Source organism: Notothenia rossii (assembly GCF_949606895.1).
Source record: "Notothenia rossii genome assembly, chromosome: 5".
NCBI classification, from domain to species: domain Eukaryota; kingdom Metazoa; phylum Chordata; class Actinopteri; order Perciformes; family Nototheniidae; genus Notothenia; species Notothenia rossii.
Window position 1 is genome coordinate 86,070,008 of NC_136903.1, and position 18,918 is coordinate 86,088,925.

The following is an 18,918-nucleotide window of genomic DNA, read 5'->3' on the forward strand; positions in this document are numbered from 1 at the left end:
AAAGGGTTCATAATGGGTTTATAATTAGGTCATGAACTAGGTTGTAAACACTTTATTAATCATTAAGAACCATTTATAAACCAGTTCTAACATAGTTTTCATACGTCAACAGAGGCTCACTATTTGGCAAGATGACTAAGCCTTATATTGGCTACTTAGCGAGAATCAACTCAGTGAGCAACAGATACCAAGGATGCTGGCTGATGATGAAGACGAAGTAAGCTAGGTAGCCAATATAAGGCTTAGCAGTACAGATATACATGTGGGCTCACTATTTGGCAAGCAACCGGTCACAGTTGCTCTGTTTATCTCATGTCTTATAAAAGCTTATTAATGATTTATAAAGTGTTCACAACCTAATTAATAAATGAATTACAAACTATTCGTAAACCACACAATCAGAAGCATCAAGTTGGTAAAGCCCAAAGGAAAGATGGGAATGTTGCCCTCTGAGTGGAATCACTGTGAGATAATGCAGCGGAGCGTCTGCAGGGATGTGAATACAAACAGGGCAAACTGACCTGTCACCGCTTCACATTCACTTTCCTGCAGACGCCTACTTCTTCACTATTTCTTCTTTGAGAGACACATTTTCTTTAAATAAAACTCCATGATTATGAAGAGAGACTGTGTGTAACAATACCCCAAACCAAAGAGAAATTATTCTGCAGATTCAAGTCATCATATATAGCGCCACTTAATTTCTAACTGAAAAAGGTGTACCACTTTACAATAAGACTACCCTTATAAAGGATTCAGGTTTATAATTAGGTTCTAAACACTTTATTAATCATTATAAACCAATTCTAACATAACGTAAGCTAGGTAGCCAATATAAGGCTTAGCAGTCCAGATAAATGTGGGCTCACTATTTGGCAAGCAACCGGTCACAGTCGCCCTGTTTATCTCATGTCTTATAAAAGCTTATTAATGATTTATAAAGTGTTCAATCACAACCTAATTAATAAATGAATTACAAACTATTCGTAAACCCTTTATGAGGGTAGTCTTATTGTAAAGTGGTACCGTTTTTTTCTGCCAAAAGTTACATTACCTTACCTCATAAGTCATTTATAGTTATAAAGTTATAGTTGGCTTAGTTACACCCCAAAATTAGGGTTTTGTTGTTTATGTTCCCGGCTGCTTGACCCTTCTCAGCTTCTGTGGGTTTTACAATACTCACCATAAAAAAGAGCTTAAAGGGAACACTCTTGACATCCAGTGTGCTTTAATAGTTTATAATCCATTAAGCGTGTAACCACAACATTTGAAAAGCCCATTTATATTGACAGATAAATCCTTCTCACTCCACAGTGGCTATTATTGCATTGCTGTGGATAATCACACACGAACCGAGGCTGTATAAACAGTGGGTTACTGCTCTGTTTGGGCTTGTTGGTATCGATTTCTGCTTTGTCACACACACCAGCACTCACTTTATCTCACTGCTGTCAGCAATATAATCCAACAGAGCCAGCAAAGCCTGTGGTGGAACACTCTGTAGCACGGTGACATGGTTTAATAATACCACTAGGGCTGCTAGATTATGGCATAAAAAATCTATAATAACCTTAATACAAAAATAACACTTTCACTTTGGAAACATCATGGATTTTCTTTTTTACTTTTAAGAAAGATCAGTGTCCGTTTATTACATTTGAAGACTGATCTAAGGCTTCATGGTGCGGTTTGACCATCAATCAGTTGTGGTGGCACAACCGGTTTAGATGCATCATTTACAACTTCATCTTAGCATTTCTTCGTGTAACTCTGGGGAAATGGTGGCACGATGGTATTGTGTAAATGGCATTGTTTACATTTCCGTACGCTAACAGTGTTAACTGGTGACATGTCTTTTGCTAGGAAGCATACAGGCTTCTGTTATTACTCTGTCTTTCAGAGGTGGATGGGAATGTGGTTGCATTACAAAGAGTGTTTAAGCTTCTTACTGTTTGTTATAGACCACTTAGGGATTGGATATCTGTTGACTTAACAAACGGGTTGCCTTGTGGTGTAGACACCGCTGTGTAAAGAATTTAGCAAATTGCCTTTTGTTGTTTCTCGTCAGACTTGTTGAAACCAAAGTGTTTTTAAACAGCTTAACTGCTTTTACATTTTTTGTTTATGTAAGGTTATTTTCCGTCATCTTGGCACCAGCTAAACTAAACATGTCACAGCCTGGCTGAGTTTGGGTTTTAAGTGAGGGGCGGGAGCCAACCATTGTGAGAGAAAGGGTGCACTGGATTTATAACACAACACAAGACTTGAGCATTGCTGAGATAATAAGCAGTAACTTGATTATGTTGTTTCATAGTTGTTGACATTGAAAATAACATTTCGCTTATTGCCAAGTTCTAAACAACTATTTCCATTGGCTGTAAGTGGTTCTGTCTGCACCCTATACCTCTCGCTCCATGTGTTTCATACACCAAATGGTATATTAAGTAAAATCTTTGACAGCATGCTAAAACTAGAAGTGGCACAACATGTACTCTGTCCTACTGGTAAGTGACTTTAGAAATAGTTTAAATGAAGTCTGGATGCTTATTTTAGTTAAACTGGCAGAGACTGGTTAATTTATCACTGGATACAGAAAGTAATTGTCTCATCTCAACTCATCTTATTGTTCGTAGCATATGGTGAAAATCAGGATTTCTTTTCTCACAACTTTAATGTTGGACGATATGTGAATTTCAAAATACTCTTTCACAGATTCCCTCTGAAGTGTGTGGTGGGAATTTATTTATCAAATGTGGATAGAGAATCAAACCATTCAGCTGTCTTTGGCGTATTTTATTTCTTGTAAGAAAGTTCAGTCAGTCATACGGGGAGCATACAGCCTGCAGAGTGAAAATGAATATAGAGTTTGGGTTGCATATTTAAACACAGAGAGAGGAGGAAGGTGGCGTAAAGCTTGGTGATAATGAAAGGAGCATTCTGGGAGTTAGGGAGGCCGTATCAGGATGTTCTCAGCTCAACTGAGTTGAAGGTCATACTGTTGGTGCACATAGAGAGTAACTAACAACATTGCAACGAATCTTCTTAATAAGAAATGTTCCCAAGCTTAGCTAAGAAGTGTGAGAAGTAGTAAATATAGATAAACATTAGCAAATATGAATCACACAATGATATTATTATTAAAATAAGTAAGTGAGTATAATATGTTTCTATTACAAGTGCTGCTGAAATGTAGTGTCCCTTAAATCTAGGGATGGGTATCGTTAAGGTTTAAACGGTACTACTACTTTTATCGAAGCCGCTTATCGGTCCGGTCTTTTAACGGTACTCTTATCGGTTCTTTTGGAGAAAAAAACAAGGTAAACTAACTAAACAAATTGGGAACAAAATGAAATTGCTTTTTATTTAAATTAAATAAATAATATTTCACATCAAAAGAAACAACAATGCTTTAACAAATCGTATTAAATAATGTGATGACAGAATAGCTGGAACTTTAACAAAATAAATAACTCAGTTTCCTCTAATCATTACAGTGTGAGAAAAAGTTTTTAGAGAGTACTTGTCCATGGACAAGTGAGTTAGGCAATTTACTTGTCCGAATACATTTTTCACTTGTCCAGAATGGACACAAATTGGGGCCACTGGAATCTTCTTCTTCGCCATCGTATTTTACATTTTCCCACGGTTTTTACGACACCGCTAACGTAAGTGAGCGGTAAGATTTTACTGCATCACACATAGGGTTGGGTATCGTTTGGATTTTAACGATTCCGGTTCTGCTTTTCGATTCTAGTCATTTTCGGTTATCGATTCCAGTTCTTTGAGAGGGTAAAAATAAGTCCCATGACAAACTGGGAGAAAAATATATTTATGAAAACATTAAGTCAAATCTGTATTCCTATTTACGAATCACTTCAGACTGTTTAATTTCTTACGGTTACTGAATACAATTATATAAAAATAATCTTTGCATTGTTTAGTTAGTTCTAAGTGGTGCAGTTTGAGAATGTACAATTGGCCCAGTCTCCTCTGATGTTACACTGCAACCTGCCTGTGAGACAGAGTCCAACCACACAGTCTGTGTGTCCAACACATGTCCTGCAACACACATGCTGTAACCTTCCTGTGAGACAGAGTCCAACCACAAATGTCCAACACATAGGCCTAATAATAATAATAATAATAATACATTATATTTATAGCCTATAGGCCTAGCGCTTTTCTACAACTCAAAGATGCTTGCATGCTTACACATATCCTGCAATACACATGCTGCAGCTGCCCAGCTGCTCACTGTTTGTAAAAGTAAATAAATAGTATTTTCATTTCATTAATGTACTTTCTATACCCTGCTTCATAAACAATACTGACATCCCTGTGCTCCTCCGAGTCTGGGGGTCCGGGGAAGTGAGTACAGCGCGAGGACACAGGGAGGCTGCTTCACTTCATAAAGGAAATGAGGGTCAATATTAAAAACACAGAAGCTAAAACGCTTAATAACCATCATTATGTGTTAGAGAAAGAACATAAGAAAGTTTGAAAAAGATGAGGCTGTTAAACGGGCAGCGGATCTGCTGTGTGTAGAAAGAGAGAGAGAGAGAGAGACGCTGAGCTGCACCGTGCAGCGATCAGCTGATACGGAGCATAGAGAGAGAGCTGCGGTCCGCGGGGCTCGGCCTCGCCTCCTGTCCTCACAACTCTTATCAATCCCGGGACCGGACAATTGTTATTTGTTCCTACTCGGAACCAAGTTTTGCTTCCCAACTCTGCCACTGTGCTACACTTCCCGCCCCTCCCCGCCCCGCCTAACTGTTCAGAAAGCGGCGAGATGCATTTCCTTAGGAATCGACAAGCAGAACCGAAACTAACATTTCTAAACGAACAATGGCGGACACGTACAATTTGTGAATGAGTTCTGCCTTTTGTAAACTGAATTTATCAATAATTTGTCAATAAATCAGGGCGAAAAACGTCACTTGTCCGCCGGACAAGTCAATTGAAAGATCTACTTGTCCGATTTTGTAAATAACATGTCCCGGACGGTGGGACGTGTACTTTTTCGCACACTGCGATTAACACATGTTTGTATAACTGAGTTAACTCTGTGTGTTGCTGCTAGCATGCATAACACCTGACGTGGAAACGTTACTCGTGGATGGGGCTACAGAGCTGCTAGAAAGACAGTCGAACCCGGTGCATTGCTCCGTCTGGATGTGGAGCACTTTTTCTAAATGTTTAGACAAATTGCTCGTGTTACCGCCCTGACATGCTAAACTCTTATTGCACTTTTGGCAACGAGCATTGTCCACATCGAGACGGGTAAAGTTTAACCACACCTCGGAGCGCGTTCTCTCCGCCATCTCCTCTGTGTGTGTGTGTGTGTGTGTGTGTGTGTGTGTGTGTGTGTGTGTGTGCAGGGCCGGCCCTTCCCACTGGCGAACTAGGCGGTCGCCTAGGGCGCCAGATCTGGAGGGGCGCTGCCGCGCTGCGCTGGGAGAAAAAAAAAATTAATAAAAAAAAATTAAAATAATTTTTATTCTGCCTAATTTTCTGCCCTTGATGTAATACATTTACAATAATTGAACAAAGTAAACACCCTTTGCACCCCGGGCCGGCGGCAACATTTTGCATTTGCCCTGTACGATGGGCGCTGTAACTGTAAGTGATGAAAGGGGGGGATGGTCGCTTATTATCAGGCACCCACAGGCCGTGGCTCACAGCCAAAGTGACGCGGCAGCTCCAGCTGAAAGTGTCGGAGATTGCAACGATCGCAACAGCAAGAGGCAAAACATTAGCATTATGAAAAGGTCCAAGCCTTCTGGGGCAACGGGAAGGAAACGGAAAAAAGAACAGGAGGAATCGAAAGTCAAAGACAGAGGTAAGTCGGCTTGTGTAAAAAAAAAAATTCAGTATGTACTGTACCGTTAGACATTTGATTTTAAGCTAGCTAGCTAGCTAAGGAGGTAGCCATGATACAGCTTTGATGCCATGCTAGCAGCGAGCCTCTGATACAGAATGATAGATACAAATGATTTTAAGTTTTTATTTATGTGTTATTATTCCTATATAATCTTTTTGTAAATAATATCCTACTTTTATATTGTGATAGCTGTAAATTGATCCTCCAATAGTGTTTAATTTGTCAGATAGTTTATTTTCACGGTCAACTTGTGTGTATATATATATATTTATTTTTCTGTTTATTTTCTATTATATATTTTTTATTTTCTGCACTTTTTAATGTCTAATTATTGTGCAATGCTTTGTTTTATATGCTGATGTAACGAAATAATGTTAATGTTAGCCAGAAGAAAGCTATCTGGATAACTGCTCCTTTGTATAAAGTGAGGCTGACCAACCAATATGGGCATGTGTTATTATTTAGTTGTTACTTATGTTTGCAAATGATCTCCTGGGGCAGCAGAACCTCACTTTTATATAGGCCAGTTGTGAACTTGCATACAGCTGAGGCAGATTGCAGCAGTTATTTTTGCCTGACTGTATATAAATGTTTTTGCTTGTAATGTGCTAATATCTACCCTATAAATGTCCAGCTGCACTTGAGAAATACCTCAAAAAGCCCCCAGTTGCTGGAGAAGGAACATCTGATCTCCCATGTACATCACACTCTGAAGAATGTAAGTTTTGCCAAACATTTATGGTCTCTGTGTAATCGTTCATACACTACTTTTTTGTCATTATTATTATTGTTATTATTATGATAAATAATGAAAACTGAAGCATGAATAACTTCTTTGCATGTTTGGATTGCCTGCCTGCAGGTGAAGGAATAACGAGCATAGTATGTGAGTCCACCATTGCAGCCCCCTCAGATCCTGCTGACTACCCAGGCCCATCTGAGTCCACCATTGCAGTCCCCTCAGATCCTGCTGACTGCCCAGGCCCATCTGCAGTCCCCTCAGATCCTGCTGACTGCCCAGGCCCATCTGAGTCCAGCATTGCAGTCCCCTCAGATCCTGCTGACTGCCCAGGCCCACCTGAGTCCACCATTGCAGTCCCCTCAGATCCTGCTGACTGGCCAGCACTGAGTGATACAGTGAGGATGGAGTTAGTCAGACGTGGGCCATATCATTTAAAATCCGACTTCACTTTTCCTAAAAAGGAGGGAGGGAGAAGTTGCCATCATCACTACTTTTACAGAAGATTAGTGAATGGAGAGACAATCAAGAGGAGCTGGGTTGTGTATTCCAAGAAAAACAAAAGTATTTACTGCTTTTGCTGCAAGCTGTTCTCCCAAAAAGAGTACCAACTAATCAGCAGTGGACTAAATGACTGGAAAAATTGCACTGACAAACTAAAAACACATGAGAACAGCCCAGAACACTCTAGGCACATGACGTTGTGGAAGGAACTGGAGACTCGACTTGAAAAGGGCCTAACTATAGACAAGGTAGAAATGGCACTTATGGAGGCTGAAAAGAGGAAGTGGCGTGAAGTCCTGACCAGGTTGGTGGCAATAATTCAGTCGTTGGCAGAGCGAAATATTGCCTTTAGAGGGACGACAGAAACACTTAACCAGCCAAATAATGGCAACTTCCTGAAGGAGATAGAGCTCATGGCGAAGTTCGACCCAGTCCTCAAACAGCATGTTGCTGAGGTCCAAAGAGGAACCACCAATATTTCCTATTTGGGAAAAAGAATTCAAAATGAACTGATAGATTGCATCAGTGGGAAGATTGGGGACCATATGGTCAAGGAAATCAAACAATCCAAATACTTTTCAATTATTTTGGATTGCACCCCAGATTTGAGCCATACAGAGCAACTATCAGTCATTATTCGACTAGTTACAACCCAGGACACGCCCCAAATAAAAGAACATTTTATGGGGTTCCTTGAGGTAGAACAGTCCACTGGAGAAAGCCTTTCAACCCTGATTCTAAAGAGATTAGAACAGCTTGATATCCCTTTTGAAGACTGTAGAGGGCAGTCTTATGACAACGGTGCAAATATGAAAGGAAAGAGGAAAGGAGTCCAAGCCAGACTTGTTCAAATCAATCCAAGGGCTTTATTTGTGCCATGCGGAGCACATACATTGAACCTGGTGGTAGCTGATGCAGCAAAAAGCTCTGCAGAAGCCACTAGCTACTTTGGCTACCTGCAGAAGCTTTTCACACTCTTCTCTGCCTCCACTCAGAGATGGTCCATCCTAAAAAGCCATGTGAACATCACATTGAAATCATGGTCTGATACCAGATGGGAGAGTCGGATCAACAATATAGAGGCTGTAAGGTATCAGGCTGCAGAAGTCAGAGATGCACTTCTAGAGGTGAGGGATAAAGCCACAGATGGAGTCGTAAAAATTGAGGCACAATCTTTGGCTGAAGAGGTTGGATCATACCGCTTTGCAATATGCACTGTGGTATGGTATGACATCCTGACCAACATCGAACATGTCAGCAAAATGTTGCAATCAGTGTCAATGCAGCTGGATATTGCTGTTGACCTCCTGAGAAAAACAGAAGTTTCTTTGGTCAGCTACAGAGGCAATGGATTTGCTTCTGCCTAAGCATCTGCCAAAGACATCTGTGGCCAAATGAATGTGGAAGCTGTTCTCAAGCAGAAGAGGCTGAGATCAACCAAGAGACAGTTCTCCTATGAGTCCCAGGAGGAGCAAGTGAGTGATGCACTAAAGAAACTCAAAGTTTCTTTTTTCAATATGGTGGTGGATGTTTCCATTGCATCACTGCAGGAGCGATTCAAGGCCTTAGGTGAAGTAGAGAAAAAGTTTGGGGTGCTACTCAACTTCCCTGACCTGCCAAAGGAAGATCTGACGAAGCAGTGTGAAACACTCAGCAACACCCTGAGCTGGGGTGGGCAGTCAGACCTGGATAAGAGGGAACTTGCACTGGAGATGCAGAATTTCCCAGCTTTGCCAAAAGCCAACATGACTACCCTGGAACTTCTTACTTTCCTACAGGAGAAGAAAATGAACGAAGTGTATCCAAATATGTGGGTGGCCCTCAGGATCGCTGTCACTATTCCAGTGACAGTTGCTGCTGGGGAGAGGAGCTTCTCTAAATTGAAGCTCATTAAAACATACCTGAGGTCGTCAATGGCTCAAGAACGCCTCAATGGATTAGCTTTACAGTTTTTCTCAATCGCTAAACCCACTTTTTAGAATCTAAATTCATTTCTTCAAAACAAGAGCATAGCCATCTAAACAGAAACACACTTGCCATAACTCTGAATATCTTTTACAAAATGCACTTACATGACCAAAACTGAAAATACTGGTCACAAAAAAGAATAAGTCGATCGAAACAGAACAAATTGTCCTCTAATGAGACAAATGTGTTTTCATAACTGAAACTCCGGTCACCATAATAACCCATTCTACCATAACAATATACATTTCTTGCAAAGTGCTCTAAGGCACTCAAAACTAAAAATACCCCTTCCAAAACCAGATACCTTCTCCAAAAACAAACATTTGTCAGCTCATGAGAAGACTATTTGAACAGTCATTACTAAGTGGCACACTAAATACTGACTACAATCATCAATACACAAACCTCAAGCTATCGATATTGGAAACTGAACGGAAAACTGACAAGTTGGGAGAAACAAACTTACATATAGGAAAAACAGAGTCTTACTGTAACTATGCCATTGTTTTTATTGTCTCATTTTCAGAAGAGCACCGTAACAGAAACAAAAGACGAATAGCAATACACTGGAAAAAAATAACATGGGTAAATGATGTAAATCAGCAGTAAAGCAGAGAATGAGATCTATATAACTTTACTGATCTGCTCTTTGGCGTCTGTCTGGCCACATAGCCTCATCTACGTCACAGCGTATGTCTTCCCTTGCAAGGCAGCGTGGGAAATATCTCCTTGCGTGTCGACACCACCCTTGACAGGATTCCGCAGAGATGTCCCGACAGCCAGCATTCATTGCGTCCAAAAGGGGCATTCTGTCATGAGGATGATGGTCATAAACCTTCCATCTCCAGGCAGAGAAGAACTCCTCAATGGGGTTTAGAAATGGGGAGTATGGAGGGAGGAACTCCATGGCCATGTGTGGATGAGCCTCAAACCATGCCCTCACGTCACGAGAGTGGTGGAATGCCACATTGTCCCATATGACCACGTGAACCGACCTCACTTGATCCCTCTCTTCTGGTGGCACAAGTCCGTCATACAGGACATCCAGGAAGGCAAGGACACGTTGCGTGTTATATGCTCCCATTAAAGGGATGTGAGCAAGGACGCCTTGTGTCGAGATAGCCGCACACAATGTTATGTTTCCTCCCCTTTGGCCTGGAACAAAGACTGTCGCTCTTTGCCCAATAAGGTTCCTCCCACGTCTCCTCACTTTGGAGAGGTTGAAGCCTGCTTCATCCACATATACAAAAACATGTGGTAATGCATTGCCTTCCAGCTCCATCATTCACTAAAGAAAATGAAACAAACAGAGGACCGTTTTACATTACTGTAAGCAGTCAGACATACTAAAAATATAGGCAAGCCATCAGTGTGATTGAGGTCCTTACCTGTACATACCGGTGCCTTAACTCCTTCACACGGTCAGAGTTGCGTTCAAAAGGAACCTTATAGATCTGTTTCATTCTGAGGTGTTGCCTCTTTAACACCCGGTCAATGGTTGCAACACTTATAGACTGAATGTTACTGAAGACATCCTGGTCTGCAATTATTCTGGCCTGAATCTCCCTTAAGCGGATTTCATTGTTGGCCACAACCATATCAACAATGGCAGACTCTTGTTCTGGAGTAAAGGCCTTTCGTCTGCCACCAGAGCGGGGTGCTCTTTCAGTTCTATCAATAAATATTTGAGAATGTTATGTACTGTAATATAAAAACAGTGATCGAAACCTACATCAAAATAGAAATGCATGAAGTGCTGTAAAAAAGGGTTACAGTAGCTTACCTATTTTCGTGCCTGAAGATCCTAATAATGGATGCCACTGTTGATCTCGGTATATTGGGCTGAACCCTTTGGCCAGCCTCACTGAGGGACATGCCATGGTTTATGACGTGGTCCACAATAGTTGCACGGGTGTTGTCCGAAACTACTGTTCGCATTGGTCCCCTTTCAACTCTTCCACCACGCATACGTACAGCCCTCCCTCTTCCTCTCTGAACATGAGGGTTCCCTCTTCCTCTCTGAACATCAGCTCTCCCTCTTCCTCTCTGAACATCAGCTCTCCCTCTTCCTCTCTGAACATCAGCCCTCCCTCTTCCTCGCTGAACAACAGGGTTCCTTCTTCCTCTCAGAGCTCCTCTACCTACTCGATCAGCCATTTTGTTTACACAAACATCTTACTGAAGTGAGGGAGGTCTTTTATAGGATTCTCACTAATTACAATTACTATAGGAAATTCATTGATGTCAGCTGTGAGCAATTCATTTACATGGAAGTGAAGTACTCAATTCACCCCAATACAAAAAAAAACATTTCTCAATGTGCAAAAAGGAAAAGACCACAATTACTGACTGTAAAAATGTTGTATCAGCTATAGCTAATCCTCCCCATATGAACATCTCAAAGACCTATGCAAGTCATATCAACACTATTATAGCTTTACCGGCACCATTTAAAAAAATATTTTAAGTACAGTCATGCAAATTCTATCATGTAAATGTTTTCAATGTAACATCATTACTGTAAGGTATACAGTACATTCCATGGAGTTACCTTTTTCAATGGGGTGATTGACTGATAACAAGTGTTAATATTTTGCACATCAAGTGTCAATTAGTGTAGCTATGGTCTAAGTTTATGAGGAAGTGTTATCCACTGTGAGAAGATTATTTGTTGTTTTGTAGACATGAGTTACACAACAGATTTTTGATCTTTGTGTAGAGAATTGTAACTTCAGTTAGAGAATTGTGTGATCTGTTTTGCAAAACACTGCTTAGCATCTGCATTTTGTGTGATATCAATGAGAAATGGTATACTGTTGTAGAGAAATGGTTTTCTGTTTCGATGGCTGTGCTGTTGGTTTGATGAAAGGAATTTTGATTCTAAATAGTGGGTTTAGCGATTGAGAAAAACTGTAATAAGCATCAATCGCAAGGTTTCGGGGCAAATATCATTTGACGACACAATAAATGAATTTGCAGCAAGGAAGTCCAGACGTGTCCGACTTTAAGGATGTGGACTAATTAAAGGACACAATAACATAGCAGAGACTTGTTGTTCTGATTGCCTGTTTCATTTGATTTATAGTGTGTGTAATGTTGTTCATTATCTTAATTTATTTGCAATAACCTCAGTTGTAAGAGCTCCGTTGGCTATATTTTTGTCCACGTTTGCACTTTCTTTTCTTGAAGTTTTAAGAGAAGCTACTTTTGTTTGATGAGTGATTTTCATTTAATAACTACAATAATAATAATAAGGATAACATAAATAAAAAATATGTTACATTTATTTGTTATTGGCTGTGGGTTATTGGTTATGTTCACATACTTATTTGGTGATTAAAATGTAAACCGATCTTTTTCATATGGGTGTTTAGAGTTGTACCCCTAGATCTAGTCTCTAGTAATTCTGCTCAAAGTGCACCAGATTGAAGCATTTTACTTTAAAATGTTAAAACAAATCTTTCCGAAGGGGGCATACCCCCGGACCCCCCTAGAGGATGTGACATCCACCCCCCAATTAAAACATGTTCATACAATAATGAATACATTTGAAACCTTCTTTATGTATATTACCTATGTCAATAAGTTTCAGTTTTTGTAGTGTATTGGTCTTTTGTAGAGATTTTTCATTTATTCTTTATATATTCTATTGTGTATTGCTTGGAGGCGGGGGGGGCACCAAATCATAATCTCGCCTAGGGCACCAAAATGTCTAGGGCCGGCCCTGTGTGTGTGTGTGTGTGTGTGTGTGTGTGTGTGTGTGTGTGTGTGTGTGTGTGTGTGTGTGTGTGTGTGTGTGTGTGTGTGTGTGTGTGTGTGTGTGTGTGTGTGTGTGTGTGTGTGTGTGTGTGTGTGTGTGTGTTGCTGCATGTAGCAGCTGAGCAGCTGCGTGTGTGTAAACTGCCCCGCCCCCTCCCAAGCAGGCGGGGGAGAGAGAGATCTCTCGCCTGGATTGGAAAGATCGAAAATACTAAAAATGATCATAGACTCATTTTGCAGTCTTATTGCATATTAGAAATGGAGCTGGTGACACTAAAACTGCAATATAATGTTTGTGTAGCAATAATACATATGACATATCTTTTTTAAATGTCTCCAGTACCGATAAAAAGACCGATAACGTCGGATTTTAACGGTACCACAGTCTTTAATAATTCAGCCCCGGGGCCCGTTTAATACCGGGGCTCGGTACCCATCCCTACTTAAATCACACATATCCCATATTTGCATCTTTAACTGAAAGAATGTACGCTTAAATATTCTAATGATGGCTGTTATCATCTGTTTACAGGTCATCTTGAAAGACGTGGACTCGTTACTTTACGTAGACACAGATGTGCTGTTCCTGCGGCCAATGGACGACATCTGGAGTTTTCTGAAGTCCTTCAACAGCACTCAGCTGGCAGCAATGGCCCCGGAGCACGAGGTCCCAAAGATTGGCTGGTACAGCCGCTTCGCACGGCACCCTTTCTACGGAGTCACCGGGGTCAACTCTGGTGTGATGCTGATGAACCTCACACGGATCCGCAGCACTTTGTTTAAAGTAAGGGCATGCTCTTGTTTCCCTCACTCTCTGATCAGTGAAAGGCTAAAGCAAGCTTCCCTTTTACATACTGAAGGTTCTTTTCTTTGAGCTTAAGTTGCAGTGCTTTGAGTGGGCTGAAGCTTTCTGATTACCATGCCAGGAGCACAGACTTCTGCCCTCAGAACTCAATTTAGCAGCTCTTAACACTGCCAACGGATTGCAAATGGAACTATAGGAATGTAAATGTGCTCCTCCTTTGATGATGTGTTCGAGAAAAAATGAGAGAAATTGCTCTGGAGCTGTTTTGAGAGTGAATGTTGTTGTCGGTATTTCAGAACAGTATGATCCCAAGCGGCCTTTCATGGGAGGATATTCTACATCCACTCTATCAGAAGTACAAGAACCACATCACATGGGGAGACCAGGACCTGCTCAACATCATCTTCCACTACAACCCAGGTACGGTCATTTTTGTGTGAATATTTTCTTTAATGATCATAGAATATATTGTTCATACATCGAACACACATTATGCAAAGCCCCAAAAAATATGCAACAAATGTATCTACTGAAAGCCCACAAAAGGAATGACTGGAATATCAAAGTGTATATATATATATAACACCAATTTGAATTCCTAGTCTGCCCACGACCATCATGTCTTTCAACATTTCGCCAATTCATTGTTGGTAAACCAGTCTACAAAGAGAGGTGCAGGAATTAGTCTTAAATCCTGGGAATGAGTTAGCATTTTACCACTTTAAAAGCATTTCTTTTGATGCCTGAAATTCAATCTGTAATCAAACAAAGCTTAGAAGATGTTCATGCTTTATTCTACGACATAAATAAAATTGCAATAAATACCCCACTTGTAAATATCTGAAGCTTCTATGTGTCATACATGTGGTTGCTAACACGTGACTAAATAACGAACATTAGCCGCGATTAGCTTAGCAGTTGTGTTTTGCAACCATGTGACCGTTATGTGCTTTGTTCATAGCCTAACGCTTCAAACAGCAATATTTTCCGAAATCCAATGGGAAAGACCCATTTAATTTTTTGTCAAAGGAAACCTTGCCATGTTAACTTCCTATTGGGTCTATAAAAACATGTCATCACTGCACCACACCATTATAAATCTGCATTGGTAAAAACAGGATGCTGTGACTGCAGGCTACGGCACACTGAGTTCCAGCTGCAGCGGCCAGATGTAGGCATTAAGCGCTCAGAGCCTCGGAGGAGCTGGCATCGCTTGTGTTTGCTTTAAACCACAGCCAAAGTGTCTGTTTGACATGGTGCAGCTTGGAGCGCTCTGCAATCTCCAGAGGAATGTTTACATTGGTCCAAAAGCATTCAAATGCATTCATGTGGTTTTTAAGGTGGACTTGTGGAAAAAAAACATTGAAAATACACATTAAGGTGTTTATTTTACTTACTTTGTCTCTTTGGATCTCCAGATGTCTCCTAAATGTACCTCCTTTTAGATAATGCATAATTTGTTTTAAATGTAATGTAATTTAAAGTCTAGTATCTTTCTACATGTATGACATTATTTATCTATTTTCTTATTATTCATATTTATAGTCTCAAAATGACTGAGTAGTGAATCTTATTCGTCATACTATATAATTCGTAGTGAGATTTATTGACAACAATTTGTTCCTTAAACATGACATTTATTTTGTAATGGCTGTTGACAGTATGTTTTGATTTATGCAGTGATAACAAAGAGATATCCGAAATCCTATACTCTTATACATCTAATTGTTATTTCTTATCTCTTGTATTAACTGGCATTTGATATCCAGGTAATCCAAACTGAAAGTAATCAGGTCACAGTACTTTTATATTGTGATACTTAGATTGTGTTACTGCTAAAATCATTTAACATAACTAATAATTGTAAATGAATACATTACGTCCAAGTCCCAACCCGGAGTATAATATAATAAATAAACTGTTTCTCCTCTTGCAGAGTGTCTCTTCATCTTCCCCTGCCAGTGGAACTACAGGCCAGATCACTGTATGTACGGCAGTAATTGCAAAGGGGCCGAAAAGGAGGGCGTGTCTATTCTCCATGGCAACCGTGGAGTGTATCACGACGACAAGCAGCCGGCGTTCAAAGTAGTCTATGATGCAATATGTGATGTAAGTGTCATGTAATATAATCAGGGTTTATTGAAACAATTGTCACGGCACAACAAGCTCTGTTAAAACTGCACATCGTTTTTTTTAGACCAAGGGAAAAAACTGAATAAAAACAAGGACTACCATCACAGATATAAAAAATGTGTTAATAATACCTAATTTATATATTAATGTACTCCCACAAGAGAAGCTGCTTAACATCAGCAGATCTGGTGTGATAACAGGGAATCTGACACCTAGTTACAAAGAGACTGTGAAAGGAAATATGTAGGGAATTAACAAGACATTTCAATGCAGAAGTACCTATCAAATATATTTCAATAGCTCCAGGGTTTGAAATAATGGGGCGGTATGAGCACTACAGCGAGAGTTAGTGACATCCCTAACATTTCTTCTTGTAATATAAGATGGAATAGAGACTGATTTTATATGTGCCGTAAGATATGAAAGGATACTTCATAGAGTAATTTAGATCCAAACCTTATTCTCCTAAAATACCAATATATATTTCCTTTGCAACTTCATAAGAGATGTGTTTTATCAGTGAGCCAATTATCAAAGATAATAACTAAGATCTTATCAAGAGAATCATTTTCATTACATTTAATTTTAAGGTTTTTATTTTGCTGTTCAAAGATCATATAACTCTTATTAACATGACGGGATAATTTATTGCATTTTAACCAGATATTCATTCTCCTATCCATAACATTCTTAATACAGGTTAACACCAACGCTCATCTTTCGCTATAAGAAAAGTATTTATATAAAATATAGACATAGTCCAAGATGGTTGGTTATTTAATACTGTAACATGAATGGCTAGTGTCTGTGAAACATCTCAGAGCAGACATGTTACAGCAAACACAAACAGGCGTAACTTATCACATTAACGATGGCTGATTTAAGAGGGTGTGTCAGTTCCTGGGTCCTGGTATTCTCCATCATTAATGCAATTAGTGACACCTGCGCTATTCCAGCACATACAAATATCTGCTGTAAGGAGGTCTACTGATGCTGTGCATTGGAAAAGTATCATAATGTATCGTGATCGTATATTATTTTTAAGTAAAAGCTTGACTTAGTATATAATTGGCTTTGATTCATTAGAGATGTACATTACATTTCATTAGGCAGACCCTTTCATCCTAAGCTACTGACAATAGTAGCTGTAAAACAACGAATATACAAACAGCGAGAACCCTGTGTGTACATTAGCTTTCGGTGCTTGTGCTTTGGATTGGAATAAGGTACACATTTAATTAAAGACATCAGGATACAAACAAAGAAAAGTTGTTCGTCTGAAAAAGAGCATGTTTTAGTGAATTCTCCCTTGCTTGCCTTAAACAATCTGGGTCAGTTTTTAAATTTAGAATTTGTTTTTTCCTGCAGTAGAGTCAGCCCCCCCCTGCACCGCTGAGATAAGCCTCTTAAAGACGAGCTCGGTCATAATTTATGATTAATGCAAAACGCCAGCACCCCCACCCGACCCCTGCTGCTGACGGGATGCGTAAATAAATACCATTTAGTCTGTGATACGTTCCATTCAAAAAATCAAACTGAAATAGCTCATGGATGAGAACTGACACAGGACGATGTTCTCTGTTCCTGCAGTTTCCCTTCGAGGACAACATGTTCCAGTCGCTGTTCTACCCCATCCAGACCAAGTTCCTGGACACGGTCAACACCCTGTGTGGTCGCATTCCTCAAGTCTTCCTCAAGCAGATCGAGAAGACCATGAGGAAGGCGTTTGACGAGAAAGTGGTCCGACACGTCAGACACAACTGATGGAGAAACTGTTTTATTCGGACAACACAGAGGACCAGGTTGCTTCGTCTCCCAGCACTTATGTGTTCCTGGAAAGTTATTGTGAAATCATGGTATGGGTAATAATAAGCCTATGTATACGGAGAAGCATACAGTGCTGGTCAGTGGTGCCGTAGAATAGGTTTGCCTTATTGCCGTCTTAATACATCTCAGTTATGTACGATGAAATGCATGTTGAAAAGTGAACAAAAAAAGACTGCACAAAATCTTCTTTTTTTTTTTTAAATCAAGCTCTTCATCTTGAGTGTAGGCTAAAAGCAAAATGTATGATGTACTTGTTTATCTACCTTCTTTTTTATTTCCTCATTGACATACACTACACAGAGCCGACGTTGGACTTTGGAAAGCTTTACTACTTGAAGTAGTAGATTCATAAACCACTCCTCTCAAATCATGTGAATGTTTTACCAGCAAATAACTTGAAATGTGAGCATGTGTGAATGGTCTGTTCTGCGGCTGCCAAATGCCACTGACAGTATTAAATACAGCACAAAAAAGAGGAAATACAGACTTTTATATAACAAACCGAATGTTAAAATGCACTTTCAGAATGATATTATTAGGACTGGATGGTTGTGTGTTTGCAACATGTCCACATTAGATGCTACACTGTCCGGAGTTAATCAAAACCAAAAGTGCTAGCATTTAAAAATAGTGACAGCTGATTATGTGCCATATAAATATTCATGTCTGCCATGTTTACTATTACAAGAAATGAGTGGTATAGGTGAGTGAGTGTTTGAGAGGGTGTCATAGTTTTTAATATGATGTGTGGTATGTTGTGAACACATGGATTTTAGCAGCATTACTTTCGATGTGGTGTAATGATCTAAATATATCATTTAAACTGGAAACTGAAAATGGCTGTACAGTCAACATGTGTTTCTAAATAAATCAATGCAATGTACTGAGTCTCATGTATACCATTTATGGGGATTGAAATACAAAAAGCAATGCATTCTTGTCACGAATGTATTCTTTTAATGCAAGGAGGTATGTCCAATTTTAAAGGTGATTCTAGATAACAATACAGAAGATTTGTCTTGAAATAAGTTTCTTAAGTTGTATTGTTTGGTTTAAATAATAACACATTCTTGTTATGATTACTTCATAAAAAGCATCACACAAATGTATGCATGTAGTTTTGATGAATATCAACAAATGTTTATGAAACTAGGCTAGGAAACTAAACTTCCTGCTGTATGTGTTTCACTAATGGCTCTTATAAGTTATATATTGTTTATGTTTGAGGAAAATTATAGTCACCCAGGTATACGCCTAAGGGATTTTAAATAATTGCAGTCATTGTGTTGTTGTTCTTGAGTC

The 18,918-nt window shown here is 39.7% G+C and overlaps 2 protein-coding genes across 2 annotated transcripts in view; both read left to right on the plus strand.

Moving 5' to 3' along the window:
• The window catches only part of gxylt2 (glucoside xylosyltransferase 2), a 32,958-nt gene extending 14,459 nt beyond the window's left edge, over positions 1-18,499 (plus strand). The window contains exons 4-7 of the mRNA XM_079682645.1: positions 13,384-13,635; positions 13,953-14,076; positions 15,593-15,765; positions 17,380-18,499. Of these exons, the coding sequence (XP_079538771.1) occupies positions 13,384-13,635; positions 13,953-14,076; positions 15,593-15,765; positions 17,380-17,553 (723 nt within the window). The 3' untranslated portion in view covers positions 17,554-18,499. The remainder of the gene's footprint in view (positions 1-13,383; positions 13,636-13,952; positions 14,077-15,592; positions 15,766-17,379) is intronic.
• On the plus strand, positions 5,386-8,491 carry LOC307041194 (uncharacterized protein; the record flags this gene model as incomplete). Its single annotated transcript, XM_079684519.1, has 4 exons — positions 5,386-5,839; positions 6,516-6,599; positions 6,744-7,029; positions 8,179-8,491. The coding sequence occupies exons 1-4, from the start codon at positions 5,605-5,607 to the stop codon at positions 8,489-8,491; spliced, it is 918 nt and encodes a 305-aa protein (XP_079540645.1). The 5' UTR covers positions 5,386-5,604.
• Positions 18,500-18,918: the final 419 nt, after the last annotated feature.